Source organism: Peromyscus californicus, unplaced genomic scaffold (assembly GCF_007827085.1).
Source record: "Peromyscus californicus insignis strain IS unplaced genomic scaffold, ASM782708v3 Scaffold_5__1_contigs__length_169319896, whole genome shotgun sequence".
NCBI classification, from domain to species: Eukaryota; Metazoa; Chordata; class Mammalia; order Rodentia; family Cricetidae; genus Peromyscus; species Peromyscus californicus.
The window spans coordinates 15,444,672-15,460,871 of NW_026294573.1; the positions used below are offsets into that span (position 1 = coordinate 15,444,672).

Genomic DNA, 16,200 nt, shown 5'->3' on the forward strand with positions numbered 1-16,200 from the left:
CGAGGTGCCGGGGAGACTTAGCTGGTCTTGTGTGTGCTAAAGGGTCCTGTGCCTCCTTTAGCTGATCCTGGGGAACAGGTGTGGTCCCAGAGGCCCGGGCCTGTGAGCTCTGAGGGGAGGGTCGGGTTTGCAGGAGAGCGATTTGGGTTCCAAGCTTCTCCGGGCCTGGGACGGCAGCCACCTGGGGCGGTTAGGGAGACGAGTGGGGCCTCAGCAGGGTGGGGTGGGCCCGGTGCACAGCTTGTTGGGGTAGTGGGCATACTTGCGGTTGTACGTGCCCAGGTTGTGGCGGAAGCAGAGGGCAGCCCTTCTGTCGCACTCACAGGTCTGCCGCTGGCAAGTGCTCCTACCAGCTAGAGCGGAAGACAAACAAGCCGGGGACTGGGATGGAGGCTCTGGCCCTCAGCCACTGGCTACTCTGTGGTCCAGGTCCCCAGCCCCAGCCTCAGCCACTTTCCCACTTCCTGTGGAAGCCCACACTCAAGGGGATGTCCCACACTTTTGCCAATTAAGGACTGGGTGGGGACTGGCTGGCCAGGCCCAGGACACTAAAAAAGCCAAAATTTGCCCTAGGGTTTTCCTCTCACATGGCATTAATCCTCTCCTGCCTTGAGAGGACACCAGCTTCACAACCTCTCCTCTTCCTCTGGCCAGGGCCATAACATCCCTCCCCTATGTGAGGACATGATTAGTGACGGTCCATGTCCAGGCTGGAGGCTATTAGACTAATGCTAGGACCTTCTCAGGGCTTCGGCCTGCCTCTGTCAGAGGAGACAGAACCTGCACCTAGCCTGAGCATCAGACTGCCCCACCCCCCCACCTCCCCCCAGAGCCAGATGGTGTCAGCATGGCAGGCCCCAGTTGCCTAGAAGCCTTATTTCAATCCATTGTGAGTGTCTGTTTCTGCCCAGAGTGGCTCTGGCTCTTCAGTCCCCAAGAATCCACCTCCCTGTCTAGAAGGGTCTGGTGCCTCATTTCCCCCTCAAAGATGAACATTCTTCAGGATTCTGTCCACACCTGCTGTTTCAGCAGGACTCTGAGAGGACTGGGCTCTGAGGTCCCTGACAGTGGGCGGCTGGGGAGATGGGCGTGGCCGTCTCAGTATAAGAGGCAAGGACTCATACAGGCTCAAAGGACCATGGTGGGCACAAGGCAAAGTACGTGACCTCTCCACCTGACTCCTCAGCTAACATCCTTTCAGCACCGTCTCACCTGGGGTCTAGCCCACCCTTGCCTGACAAGGACTCAGCTGCCCTGCTGAGGGATCATCCCCTGCAGGTTCGAGACTGTCCGAGCCAACTCGGCCTCAGTGATGCTGGTCTTGGCTCACTTGGGCACAGACTCTGAGTTCTGTGCTGAGCCCATTCCTTGGACTGTCTGGGTCCTTCCCTGCATCCCACATCCACCAGGCTCTGAACCATCCTGACTTTGCACTGGGAAGAAAGTTGGAACCTCTGATTCCAGGAACCTTTGGGCGTTCCTGCGCTTGGCTATCTCCCCAGCTGAGGCTCAGAGGAAAGCTAACAGGGCCGAATGGGCATTGAACTTGGCAATGAGGAGGAGGTGGGCCCAGCCCCGCAGCCCCAGTAGGAGGGAACAGCTTGTGAGGACAGGGCCCGCTGTCCAGAGTCAAGGTTCCTCCTGGCCCCTCCCAGGGGAAGGTTGTGTGAATCCAGCTCCAAGTGTGGCTCGACTCAGTCCTCTCTGCTCACCTCCCAGAGACTGAGGCAGGGCACGGGCTACATTGGTGGGTCACACCACCGTGGGGCCCAGATGCCCGGTAAGAATAGGAACAGATGGACAAGCGTCGCCGCTCTTATGTGATGATGGGAGGCCTCATGGGTCTAGCCCTGTGACAAGGACCTAGCTGGAGGGACTCCTGCCTACCCGGTGGGTGTCTGGCTCATTCCAGGGTTGGCCACCTACCACAGGAGATGGTGTCCCGCCCAACAGAGAAGAGGTACTTTTCCAGCTTGGGCTCACAGCCCAGCTTCTTCAGGCGACCATAGCAGCAGTCATGGGCGTGGCAGCACCTGTGAGGTCATAGTTAACCTAGAGGGGCTGGACGGGGCTGGAAGCAGGCGCTGCCGGGGTCCCAGGACTCAAATCCCTTTGGCCGAGGTGCCCCCGGCGCCTCCTTCCTGGCAGGCTGCCTCCCCACCTCCCCCCTCCTTCCTCCTCCTGCTCACCAGTCGGTCTGGTCCACTGGCCAGTTGGAACCGCCGACACCACAGTAGCAGCCATAGTCGTTATACTGCAGTGCAGACTTCCCCGTGATCCTCTCGATCATCACTCCAAACTGGACCAGGTTCCCGCTGGTTGGGGACACTGCCGAAGAGGAGGCAGAGGCCATAAGGTCCTCCAGGGCCAGTGAGCATCTCATCCAAGGCCCCATCATGAAGCCTTCAGATCTGACTCTAGACACTTCCCCAACTATTCAGTTAAGCTTCAAAGCATCCAGCTATCAATAACAATAACTATGATACTGATAGCAACACCCCAATGGCGAGCTTCAATCCCCTAGGTCCACCCCTGTCATTCCCTCTCCCCTCACCGTGTGTGTGTGCGTGTGCGTGTGTGTGTGTGCGTGTGTGTGTGTGACCCATATGTGCATATCCACGGAGGCCAGTGCTTGGTATCAGATGTCTTTTTTTTTTTTTCAAGGCAGGGTTTCTCTGCGTAGCCCTGTCTGTCCTGGAACTCACTCTGTAGACCAGGTTGGCCTTGAACTCACAGAGATCTGCCTACCTCTGCCTCCCGAGTGCTGGGATTAAAGGTGTGTGCCACCACCACAACCCGGCTGGTATCAAATGTCTTTATTACTTCACACCTTATTTTTTGAGCTGGAATCGCTCCATGAATCTAGACGTTGCCTGTTTGGTTAGACTGCCTAGCCAGCAAGCCAAGAGGATCTGCCTATCTCTGTCCCCCAGCACTGGGGTTACAGATGTATGCCACAATGCCTAGCTTTTATATGGGTCTTGGGGATTCGAACTCTGGTCCTCATGCTTGCCTGTCTTTGCAGTCTCCTGCCCACCTGGTGCTCCTCACTCCCCTCCACCTGCTCATGCTGTCGGGGCTCTCCACTGACTCTTTACATCTTTCTCAGAGAAATCTTAATTGCCCCACACCTCAGCCTGGTCTCCCCAGCAGCACTCTGCTCCCCACAAAGAGCTCATCACCTACCCCCTGTGCCTGTTTCCTTAGCCACCTCTATGGACCTCCCCAAATTCCTCCACACCCTTCTGATTGAGCTGTGGGGAGGTGCCCATCCACAGTGGGGATGCCATGGCCCCCACTCCCTTTCCCACTGCATTCTCCTCAGCACCCCCGCCCCCTCCAGTCAGTGCTAGCTCAGGCAGCACATGCCTCAGGGCCACCAGGTGGCTGGTGGGAAGGCAGGTGGCCTCTAGCACTTGGTACCCATGATGCCCTCTGCAGGGCCATGCTCAGGCATCCAGAGAGCTTCTTATTGCCAGATGGACTGGGAAGCGGGGAGGTCATGAAGGTCACTTACCCAGGAGGCAAAGGAAGGTCAGGGCAAGGGGAGGTTTCATCCTAGGGAAGGTAAGCAGGGGGCACGGGAGCCTGCTGCGGTGGAGGGAAGTGCCAGGGGCCTCTGATCTCAGGCCACCTCCCAATTAGTTAAATACACAGGTCCTGCCCACTCCCCGTCATTAACCCTTGAGTGCCCAGTGATGCAATAATTCTTCCAGCTTTGACACTTTGGCCAAGTTCCCAGGGGAGGGGCCAGCTAGTGCCCTTGGGACTCTGCCTCCAAGGGGGTGTGGGAACAGGGGTGGGGTAGTCTTGTGGTCATCTTTCTTCCTTCCCACCTCCCGGACCCCCACGTTTCAAAATTGTAATCCTTGCTCCCGGTGACTGTGTCCTGTTTTCCCGTGCTTGGTATTGCACCCATTCCGTGTAAACCGACTCAGTGGATGAGACCCAGTGTGGTGGACACACTGAAGTTCTCACAGGGCCAAGCACCAAGTCTGTCCCATTCCATGGCAGAAGTGCCCCCTCCTCATCCTTCCCTGACTGAGATAACCTGACCATCAGCTTCGCTCAACACTCGGGGCCTTCTGAGTCCATCCCGATCACAAGGCCTTTCTTTACCCCTGCTTGGGACACCAGTGTTCCTGTCCATGTTACAGAGACAGAGGTATCCTGCCTCACCTCCTTCAGGAGAACTAGGCCTCACTGAGCATGTACAGGGTCTCAGGTGAGTCACTCATAAATAAGGCCAGAGCAATGCCCTCAGTAGCCCCAAATGACTTGGGCTTCCATTATTCCCCTGTCACAGAGGAGGGAACAGATCCACACACCTCAGTAAATGGGGAGCCACAATGTGGACCCAGGCAACCCCAAAGGACTTACCCAAAGCCAACTTAGCCCCTTGTGGGGGAGCACAGTGCTTCTCAGGACATGACTTATTATAAAATCCAAAAAATTAGTATAATACGGCCCGGACTATGTTTGACTTTATATTACCACGATTATAAAACCTATCTTCCTATACTTTCAGTCTGGGGAAGTGACTAGGGCGCATGACCAAAGACCGCTCTCCACAACGTCAAGCCTCAGCTGCTCCTTAAGGGGCTGAGTCTGTCTTCTCTCCCTGGCCTTGCCTGGGCCTCAAGAGAAGGAATCCAGACACCCTGGGCCAGAGGCCCCAGGCCTCGGGGAGCATCTCCATAGAGTCAGGAGGAGAGGGCTCCCTGGGCTGTGTGATTTGGGAAGAAAGGTTTTGAACACAGGAGCAAAGCCCTGTAAACAAGACAGGGCCCAGGGCAGCAGCCCCACCTCCAGCCCTGCCCATCCACTTCCTGCTACTATCCCCACCCCCACCCTCACCCCCATCCTCCCCAACCCCCACCCCCTCCCGGCCCCTGGGTGCTCTGTCCCTGCTGCAGAAGTGATGGGGACCAGAGATGAGTCCACCTGCCCTGCAGCTGTGAGTCACAGTTTACTAAGACTGGTCCCCTTTCGTGCCATGTCCTTTTGATTTTAATGAGGGCTCTCCTGGCAGTCCCTCGCTTCTGGCCTGGGTCATGAGGCCTCAAACCATGAGTCACTGGACGAGCTACCTCCTTACAACAGGCTGACATCGCTTTCGTCCCCAAGAAGCATGGTCTTTAGCAGGGCCGAAGCAGGAGAAGAGCCTGGTTCTGAGAAAGTTGTTTTTGTGATCCATTTTGAATCCTGGCCCGGGGCAAGTTGGTGACCCTGAAAGTTGCCACAGCTCTGTACCTGTGGTGGGGAAATCTGGGCTGCCTGCCTGGAGGAGGCTCCCCACTGAAGTGCTGGTGGAGGCGGAACTTGCAGGGGTTCAGACATCCTGGCTGGGTTGGTGTGAGGGCCTCACACCTCTGGTACAATGTGGCAGAAATTACAGTAAGGCCAGGGCTTGAATGATAGCACCTTCCCTTAGGAGCTGAGCAACATTAGCTAGTTTTATCACCTCTCTGAGCCCAGCGTCATCATCTATAAAAACGGAAATAATTAGACTGACCTCTTAGGGCTATACGCCGGGTGAAAAGGAAATAAGACAGAAAGGCCTTTTATGGGCAGCCTTGTCCCCTAGGGGCAGTATTGGGTGCCCCTCTCTCGTCCCTCTTTCTCTCCCCCTCCTGAGTCCAGAGGAGACAATGTCTTGTGGGGAGTTGAAGGCGCTCACTCCGCCGGGGAGAGGCACACAGCAGCCTGTGTGTCCAGCGTTTCTTGGGACCACTGGACCACTTGGGACCTACTTCACAGAGTGTGGGAGGGGTGAGGTACAGGGGGATAAGTCCTCCTCTTTGGTGGGGCTGTAGATGCAGCCAGGTTGGTACCATGCCTGCCTGGCGAATGCGAAGCTCTGACTTTGGTCACCTGTTCTGCATGAACTGGGTTTTGGGAGCACATAGGGAACCCCAGCAGGAGGTTCAGGAGGCAGAGACAAGAGGATCCAAAGCCGACATTCATCTTTGGATGTATAGGAGTTCAAGGCCAGCTTGGGCTACATGTCTAAAAACATAAAAAGGAATAGGGGGTTTAGGGAGATGACTCAGTTGGCAAGAGTGCTTGCTGCATGAACAGGAGGACCCGGGTTCAAATCCCCAGCATCCACATAAAAAGTCAAGTGTGCTGTACACGCCTGTAACCTCAGTGGGAGGTAGAGACAGGAGGATTGCTGAGGCTGGCTGACTGCCAGCCTGGCTCCAGCTTCAGTGACAGAGCCTGTCTCAAGAGAGTTAGGTAGAGAGTGGTAGAGTTGACACTTGGCCTCCTCTGGCCTCTTCATGCACATTCATGGGTGTGTATACCTGAAAGTACATGTGCACAACACACACACACACACACACACACACACACACACACACACACACACACACACACACCCCTCTTTTAGCTCAGAAGTCAGTGCAATCATCAAATCAAAGACTACAGTTTATTCATTTCCTTCAGAGCCGTGAGCACTGTGCTGCGAGCCCACGGTTGCCCTTCACTGCCTGCCACAGGCTTCTGGTGTTTCCTAGAGTCCTAAGGACCTGGTGGAGCCCTCTGAACAAAGCGGCTGTGTCAGTCACCTTCCTGGTTGCTGTGACACGATGCCTGAAGAGAGCCACTTAACTGGGGAAGGGTCTGTTCTGAGTCACAGTTCGAGGGTGCACAGTCCGTCATGGCAGGAAGGGGTGGGACAGAAGGGTGAAGCAGCTGCTCACATCGCGTCTCCAGTCAGGAAGCAGAGGGAGGTGGAGGCTGGCGCTCAGCTCCATTTCTCCTTCCTGTTCATCCCAGACCTTGGAATGGTGACAGCCACATTCAGGGTGGGTCTTCCCTCCTCAGTTAAAGCTTTCTGAAAGTTTCTCCCGAGATATACCCAGAAGTGTTTCCATGGTGACGGTAAATCCTGTCAAGGTGATGATGAAGATGAGCCATCACAGCATGGTGATCTTATTCATGTTTCTTCAGTTGATAAACTAAACTGAGAACCTACTCTATGCTGGGGATACACTGGAGAGAGAAAGAAAGGGGGGGGGGTCCCTGCTAGTCACGGCCTGTGACAATTCTGGAAGTATGGGACCCTTCAGGCCTGCTTGGATCATGGAACACGTTCTATATGCGTTTCCGTTCTTTCTCCCCTGTTCCTTCTCAGCATCATTCTGGTGTTTAAGCTGACTTCTATGGTTGGAAAACAGTCGCATGTGTCGAAGGGCCTCTGGCTTCCTCCTCGCTGTTGGAGAAAACAGATAAGGCCAACCCTCTCCAGTCCTCAGAAGTCTTCGGCTTTGTTCTATGGACTCAACTTGGCTCCATGCTTGTTGCAGTGGGCAGCGGATGAAAGCTGGTTGGCTTGTCCTTCAGGGCCCAGCTGGAGTTATATGTGGTTGTGAGCTATCCAGTGTGGGTGTTGGGAACCAAACACTCAACCATGGAGCTGGCTCTCTAACCCCTCTGGAAACATTTTCTGTAAGCCCTAGGTTTCAATCCACATATCCCTCTGGTAAGTTTTGGGAGATATGTAAGTAACACCCAAGAAGTCAAAATACCAAGAATGGCACCTTGCCAATCAAGCCCCTGAAAATCTGAATTCTTTTATTCAAAGGGAAATGGTGAGCATGGGAAGAAGTGCCAGCAAGAGGTGATGTAAATGCTGACTAGCACTGGGTAAATACGATGTAAACGCTGGGTGAGTGATGGAGCTCAGTGGTAGTGTACTTGTGTAGCAGGTAAACAGTCCTGGGCTTTTGAGCCCCCACGACCTCAAACAAAAACAGTATGAGAGGGAGCTGGAGAGGCAGCTCAGCAGTTTAGAGAATTTGCTGTTCTAGAGAGCCCAAATTTGGTTCCCAACACTCATGCTGAGTGGCTCACAACCACCTTAACTCCAGGTTGGACGGTGATCAAAGGGCCACTGGAGAGACTGACACTGTTCTGGAGAGTGAGTGGACAATGGTCACAGCACCAGACCACTGTTCTGGCCTACATGTTTAGGTCGATTTTATGCTCTTTTCTTTTCCTTAGGGAGTTTATTTTTAACTATATGCATACGCATATGTATGTGTGTTTCTGTGGGGGTTTATGTGCAGGGTGCAGTGCCCACAGAGGCCAGAAGAAGGCATCAGGTCCCCTGAAGCTAGAATCATGGGAGGTTGTGAACTGATTGGTGTGGGCTCTGGGAACCACATTCAGGTCCTTTTCGAGAACAGCAAGCTCATTGATCTCCGATCCAAAGTCACTAGCACAGGCCTGCTTCCTTAGCAGTGTCTTCTCTCTTGGTGATTGACAGGCCTATTGGAGTTAACTCTTAAGGGAGGAGACAATGACCTGTCCTTGTTCTTCATCTAAAAGCCTCCTGCCAGATGGTAATCTCACGATCTTCCTGACAGTTCAGAAAGTCATGACTCCACCCAGGGTCAGAGATGCGTACAGTTCACATCCTATTCTTCCAATAAGAAAATCACACCACAGAATGGTTTTGTTTGTTTGTTTTTGTTTTTTTGTTTTTTTGATTTTTTGAGACAGGGTTTCTCTGTGTAGCCCTGGCTGTCTTGGAACTTGCTTTGTAGACCAGGTTGGCCTCAGACTCACAGAGATCCACCTGCCTCTGCCTCCCAAGTGGTGGGAATAAAGGCGTGTGCCACCACTGGCCCACCACAGAACAGATCTAAATGAATTAAGAAAGACAGAAATTAAATACATAATGCATAGGACTGGGTGATGGCTCAAGAGCAAACTGGTTGCTGAGCACAGGGACCAGAGTTTGGGTTCTTAGCACTCTCTTACATGCAAGTGTGGAGGCGTGTGTCTGTGACCCCAGCATTGGGAACTGGTGAGCTCCAGGTTCAGTGAGAGACTGGCCCTGTCTCAAAAATTAACGTGAGAGAGAGAGCTGTTGAAGGAAACATCACGTCAACTCTGACCTCTATGTGTGCCAGCACAGTGAAGCGGGTGTGTGCAAGCGCCTGTGCGTGTGAGTGCGTGTGTTCATATGCACGCACACAAAGTTGGGATTTACTGGGATGATACGGTCTTCCCTGAACGGGTCTCAGCAAAGCCCTGCCGCTTCACTATCCTCCCTCTTGTCTGCAATCTGTAGCTGTCCCTTCACATGGACTTTGAAATTTAAATTTTAGGGTAACTGTCATGAGCATGGTCCACTAGAAACATAGATGGGCACATCTAGATCTTTCCATAATGTCTGGATTTGTTGAATAACAGTAAATTTACAGGCCTCACTGGTTTCACTGGCTGTAGTTTACCAAGTAGTCCTGATTTCCCTAGAAAGCATGGCTGCTGGCAATCACAGGTCCTTTTATTATAATCTTAGTAACCAATATTAACTCAGAACACACAGCACATGCTTCACAGTTGAATATGTATGTGTGCATGTGTGTACTAATAGGTATATTACATATATGCTATAAATACACACACACACACACACATACACATATATATATGTAAATATGTTACAGAAAGAGGCCTTACTAGAGGCAGAGGCAGAAATCTGATGGAGATCCAGAATCACTGCAGGAGGATGATCGATATTAACATGTCTACGTGGAGAACTTCTAGGAGATAGGCAGAGCTGACCTGGGGTCCCGAGTTGCTGGGTCTGACCAAACCTGATCAACAGGGGTTGATGCTAACTGCAGAGGCGTGGGAGCATGGAGGTGAGTTGCAGACTGTCTGAATGGACAAAGGGATAGATGGATGGACATACAGATAGATGGCAGTTGGAACTGGGCCACGTCAAGCATCAGGGACCCACTGTTTGTGCTAAGCTGAAGCCTCTGAGACAGTTTCGGGGGGTTCCCTGTCTATTGGTTCTTTAACACACACACACACACACACACACACACACACACACACACACACACACCAGGTAGCTGGATGACAGATTGGCAGAATTGTTGATATTGTTGTATTAGGTGTTCTTTTTGTGGGACCCAGAAGAGGGTGTCCTGTCCTCTGTTGGTCAGGTGTGTTTGGTCAGTTTCATTCACATACCCATGAGTTCTCAATGTACTTTGGTAAGTGGGGTAAGTAGGTGGGGCTTTTGTAACTTTTGGGAATGAGTTATTATCTGCCCATGTCTCCTGGGTGGTGCTGGACAGGGTGGTGTCTGCATGCATGTAACACAGTCACCAGCCCCTGCATTTTTGCTCACAATGGAACTAAATGCTGCCCAACAGTTGCTGTTTCACCCAGTATGAAGGAACTGAGAACAGGGCCCAGTTGTGTCTCCACAGAGCTCAGTGGTGACATGCCCTCCCTCCCTTCCCATGGCAGCCCAAACTCTAAGGAGAAGCAATTACAGCATTTCCTTTTAGGCTGAGTGGCAGCAGGACACAGGAGGTGCGGCCCAAGGCTGACTATGAGGGAGGGATTTTTCCTCAAGGACCTCCAACCCTGCTTATTTTTAACTAACTACCCAGCTGTAAGAGATATGGGAGAGGTAGAGATGAAATTCTGTAGTCTGTATGTTGAAATATTTTTTCTAAATTAGTTGGGTGATGGGACTGGAGAGATAGCTCAGTAGCTAAGAGCACTGGCTGCTCTTGCAGGGGACCTGGGTTCAGTTCCAGCACCCACACTGGGTGGCCTACGCTGCCTGTAACTTCAGTTCCCCGGAGATCTAATGCCCTCTTCTGGTCCTTTCAGGTACTGCACGTAGGTGGTGCACGTAGATATGCTCAGGCTAACACACATGAATATATGATAAAGAATACATTAGTAAGGTGACATGCTCTTTCAGATCTGGGTTAACAGGAGGTTGACTGTGACCTTCATTGCAGAAGCTTTCTAAATGGAAAGCAAAAATAAAATAAGCAAAGATGTCTCCAGAAGTGGCCATGGTATAGGAATCACTATATAAGCTTCCATAGCAATGTAGCATAACTTCATATGTTGCAACTTTGAAGATAAACTAAATTCCCCTAAATCAAGGGGTGTTGGTCCTTGTTGCACTGAAAGCAAAATCTAACTATCACTTTAAAGATCGTGGCTAGAGAGTTGTGTCCACGATGAACAAAGCCTCCACAAACAGAGATGGGTGACGCCTGTCGGTTAAAATCCCACAGGCACAAACCCAAAGACCACACTCAGTCACTCTGCAGTGTTGATGGACACGTGGCAGCCTCGCAGAGTACCCCACAGCCAGGAGCTCCTTGTGCTCATAAATGATGGCCATGGAAGAAAGGACACCTCACAAAAGACACAGGATTGGGATCCCAAACACATTAGTGGAAGAAGAAAAGAAATTTCTAAGTGCTTTTTTTTTTTTTCTTTTTTTGGTTTTTCGAGACAGGGTTTCTCTGTGTAGCTTTGCGCCTTTCCTGGGACTCACTTGGTAGCCCAGGCTGGCCTCGAACTCACAGAGATCCGCCTGGCTCTGCCTCCCAAGTGCTGGGATTAAAGGCGTGCGCCACCACCGCCCGGCCTCTAAGTGCTTTTATTGTTAAGATGCACATGGCCCCTATGACTTCACTGGAGACTTTTTCAAGCATTGGGAAGAGAGGTAAACTGGAAGTAGACTTTCATGTTGTAGCAAGGGATGGGTGGTTATTGTTTTTACTTTATTTTTCAGTTTTGTTTGTTTGTGTTGTTTTGAGTCAGGGTCTCATGCATCCCAGGCTGTCTTAGAGCTCAATATGTCAACAAGGATGACTTTGAACTTCTGGTTCTCCTGCCTCTGCCTCCCGAGTCCTGGGATCACAGCTGTGTGCCACCATGCTCAGTTTTATAGGGTCCTGGGAATCAAACCCAGGGCTTTGTGCATACCAGGCACATCCCCAGCCTGAGGATGAGTGTTCTTATGTGGGAACACTTATGCCCTGCTCATGATGTTTCCTTCCGATGTGTAGACCATCCATTGGTGTAACTCCTCTGGGTTTCTCATTACCCATGCCCTTATTCCTTCCTGATTCTTCCATGATAGACAAAATTGACAGAGGACTTTGGGTATGTCCAGGTCATCCCCTCTCTCCTTGGTAGCTCAACTCTGCCTACCTGCAGAAGGCCTGTCCCTGGCTCTCTTTGGGTTGCATGGCCAGCTTAGCTGGAGAGGGCCCTCACACTCTGGTTGCTCAGGAGTGCTTGTGGCCAGGCTCGTTAGTCATCTAATTCTGAGGAAGTGGAATTAGGAAGTTTACTGCTTTCACAGTCATCGGCTACCTCCTCCAATTTAGCTTTAGTCAATACTTTTTGAAGTCGGGAGTAATTTATCTCTACTCGGTTGACTCACTTGTCTCTCAGTTGGTCCAACTCTAGACAGGGAAGCAAGGTGTCATTCTTCACTGACCTTGTCTCCAAGCCTCTGAGCTGATGACTGATCTGGGAGCTTAATAAACTAGGAGACGAACTGGGGAAGCCAAGTGCAAGTGGCATTTGAGGTAAGCTTCCAAGACAATCCCGGGAGACATGGCAGGGTCACGGGGAGGGGCAGAGCAAAGTGTGGGTGACAGCGTGGACTCCACAGGCTGTAGTACTTAGGTCACTGCAACTTGACCTTGAACTCCACAGAGCTCGCCTGAGCACAAGCTCGGGGGAGACCTGGAGCTGAGGAGTAGGGACCACTTCCGGTCTTGAGCAAGCCTTCTGTCTGCAAAATCTGCAGCAGCCTCTGGGGCCGGAACAATGACTTCAGGCCAGGCCTTTAAGGTCAACTAAATTCCTATATGCTTATAAAGGACAGGGCTGCCCAAAGTGTGATGGGGATTTTGTTAAGGATGTCCATTTGGTCTGAATTGAAGACTAAGATGTGGGCATACTGTGGGTACCAAGGTAGCTCCCTCCCCAAGACTATCAAAAAGATAGTTTTTCATCCTGACCACCTTTCACACCATCTCATCTTTGCTGTAGGGGCATTCTTGAACTTCATGGGTTGCTTAGCAATACTCCCAGTCTCCACCCAGCCGTGTCAGTAACACCCTTCCAGTTGCCACATACATGTTCTCCAGATGTTTCCAAGTGCCCCAGGGCAGCTAGTCACCCCTGGTTGAGAACAATGCTCTAGAGTTTAGTTATCTTGGAGGCCACTCAACACAATGGGAATGAACTAGCATCCAGAGAGACATCCAATCCTGTGATCAATTCTACTAGAAATTAGAGGTGAGCCCTGGGGTTGGAGGGATAGCTCAGTGGGTCAGAGTGCCTGTGATTCAGGACAAGGACATGGGCTGGTGCCCCACAAAGACCTGTAACTCTAGTTCCAAGGGACCCAACACCTTCCTGTGGCCTACCTGGGGACCCACATGCACGTGTGCTCATCCATCCATCCATCCATCCATCCATCCACACACATGAATAATTTTTAAGAAGGCTGGTTCTGGATATCTTGATTACAAGGCGGGTAGCAACTAATTGCCAGATTCCGCCATGGAAGGTTAAAAAAAAAGTTATGAATGTTCTATATATAAATATAATGTATCATCTGATGTATATTGAGGCACGGGAATTAATGCCATTAAGTTAGGATCTTGTTGACTTGAGGGTCAGAAAATGAAAAGAGCCAATGCTACACTATTCTGCCTCTAAGATCCAGATTGCGTAGGGAGTTTAAAAAGAGACCAGAATGACTTGAGAAGTGTGACTCAGTATACTTATTTTTTTTTCTAAAAAAAGGATCTGAACAGGAACAGTGAATGAAGGAAAATGAAATAAATACAGGAAGACAGGAAAAGAGATTCACACGGTCCCTACCAGCAGAATCAACATCAGCTGCTGTGATGGTTCATCCTGTCAACTTGATCACCATAGAAACAGATCTTCAGGAATGTTAGTAGAGAAGATTTAGACTGATTGAGGTGGAAAGGCCCACCCTCCATGTGGGTGGCACCATTCCCTAGGCTGGGGTCCTAACTGAACACAAAAGAGGAGGTCAGTGGACACCATCTCTCTGCTTCTTGACTATGGACCAGATGTGGCCAGCTGCCTCACGCTCCAGGGGCCATGCTTTCCCCACCATGATGGACGGTGACCCCGGGAACCACAAGTCAGAGTGACCTCTTCCTTCCTTAACTTGCTTATGTCTGGTGTTTTATCCCAGCAGTGGAACTATAAGCCCAGGGACCTAGTAGAAATGTAGACTCTTAGGCCCTACCCAGACCTGCTGAATCAGAAGCTCTGTGGATTGGACCCTGGAAGTAAAACTTAACTGGCTCGTTATGGTAATTCTGATGCTCACCTATGTGTCAAGACCACACTGCCTTAAGAGAAAGGTTGATGTACCAGGAATGACAAGAAACAAGAGGAAGCAAGCCTATGTGTGTGTGTGTGTGTGTGTGTGTGTGTGTGTGTGTGTGTGTGTGTGCCTTTGTGGACCTGTGCACAAGCCAGGGCTTGATAACGGGCTGTCTCCCTCAATTGCCTCACCATCTCACTTTTTTATTTGTTTGGTTTGGTTTTTCCAGACAGGGTTTCTCTGTGTAGCTTTGCGCCTTTCCTGGAACTCACTCTGTAGACCAGGCTGGTCTCAAACTCACAGAGATCTGCCTGCCTCTGCCTCCCGAGTGCTGGGATTAAAGGTGTGCGCCACCACTGCCTGGCTTGCCATCCTCCTTTTTGAGAGAAGGTCTCTCATTGAGCCGGAGTTCACTTTTTTGACTAGACTAGCAGCCCTTGGCATCTTCCTGTCTCTGTCTGGGGTTACAGATGCACACTGCCACATCTGTCCCTCTTTTACATGTGTGCTGGGCATCCGAGCTCAGTTTCTCATGCCTGGGTGGCAAGAACTTTACTCAGTGAACCATCTCCAAAGTCTCCAAATGAGATCTTTTTTTTTGTTGTTGTTTGGTTTTTCAAGACAGGGTTTCTCTGTGTAGCTTTTGCGCCTTTCCTGGATCTTGCTCTGTAGATAGACCAGACTGGCCTCGAACTCACAAAGATCTGCCTGAGTGCTGGGATTAAAGGCGTGCGCCACCACTGCTCGGCCCCAAATAAGATCTTAAGAGTCAGATATCAGCATCCTCTAGCTGAGGTGGAGCCAACGAGAAGCTGGGGAGGATAAACTGAATCACAATCCTTGGGCTTTTAGTTGTTGGAGACATGTCTCGTTTTCTTCACCTAGCATGCTATACTGCCGGCTCTTTCATTTTTTAAATTTAAATTTTAAAGACGTTCTCTTATGTGGCTCGGACTGACCTGGAATTCATTCTATAGACCAGGCTGGCCTCTAACTCACAGAGATCCACCTGCCTCTGCCCCTGAGTGCTGGGATTAAAGGTGTGTCAGCACACCCAGCAGCTGCTGGCTCTTTCTATACACAGTTTGAAGGTTGCACACAGCCTGGTCATGAGTGAATGCCAGATGATCGTAGGACACTGATTGAAGACGCATCCAGGCTGTAGAGATGTTAAAACCAGGGGAAGGTGTTCATTCCTAATATGTGAACTAGGTCATTTTCCAGGCTGTTCTCTCTTCTGGAGCCTTGGATGATGAGAGGGCTCATGTTTAACTAGGGTCAGCTCATTCGTGGGTTTGCTTTTCCCTTGGAGTACTGTCTCATGTTATTTGAAGTGATTGTGGACTATGAATCAGCTGTGCTGAGCAATGAAGAGGAAATAAAATATGGATTGCATTTCCAGCTTCCAGGTGGGGTGACCTATCTCGATCACACTCAAGCTATGAATAATAGATGTCCCCGATAACAGTGACTTAAACATTATATAAGTATATGTAGCCCTCTGGAGATGGCTCAGGGGGTAAGAGCTGCCAAGCCCGATGACCCGAGTTCAGTTCCTGGGACCCACATGGGGAAAGAAGAGAGCTAATTCCCATCAATTGTTCTCTGCCTTCACACATGTGCTGTGCCATGCATCTACCTATTGCATACACACACACACACACACACACACACACACACACACACACACACACACACACAAAACATAATTAAATAAAGAAAAGTTTGGGAAGAAAGTCTTGCACACAGAGGTGAGTTCACAGAACTCACGAAGGACAGTGCCCTTTCTTTTACTGCTCTGCCGTCGAATATGCAGCACCTCATGGTTCTCATTACGATTGCCTGAGAGCCAGCCATTGTGTCCACCTTCCATCTTAGAAAAGGTGTTGGGGGAGAATAAGGATCTAGGGCCAAGCTTAGGGGCCCGGGGTTAAGTAGGGGAGGAAGCGTACCGTGGAGATGGAAGGAGAGTCAGTGAGGCAGGATGGATCAAAGGGAGGAGATGGGGGCCAGGGGCTGTAGCTCTA

General features: G+C 50.9%; 1 protein-coding gene across 1 annotated transcript; it reads right to left on the minus strand.

Annotated features, from left to right (window-relative positions):
- Positions 1 to 210: 210 nt before the first annotated feature.
- Pla2g2e (phospholipase A2 group IIE) lies at positions 211 to 3,557 on the minus strand. The gene is made up of 4 exons (XM_052715089.1): positions 3,518 to 3,557; positions 2,190 to 2,328; positions 1,927 to 2,033; positions 211 to 353 (listed from the first exon to the last, which is right to left on the minus strand). The coding sequence occupies exons 1-4, from the start codon at positions 3,555 to 3,557 to the stop codon at positions 211 to 213; spliced, it is 429 nt and encodes a 142-aa protein (XP_052571049.1).
- Positions 3,558 to 16,200: the final 12,643 nt, after the last annotated feature.

Coding starts and splice junctions, on each gene's coding strand:
- Pla2g2e (XM_052715089.1), bottom strand. CDS start 3,557: ATGAAACCTCCCCTTGCCCTGACCTTCCTTTGCCTCCTGG. Junction 2,329..3,517: donor GACCTTCCTTTGCCTCCTGG/GTAAGTGACCTT, acceptor CCTCTTCGGCAG/TGTCCCCAACCAGCGGGAAC. Junction 2,034..2,189: donor CCAGTGGACCAGACCGACTG/GTGAGCAGGAGG, acceptor ATGACCTCACAG/GTGCTGCCACGCCCATGACT.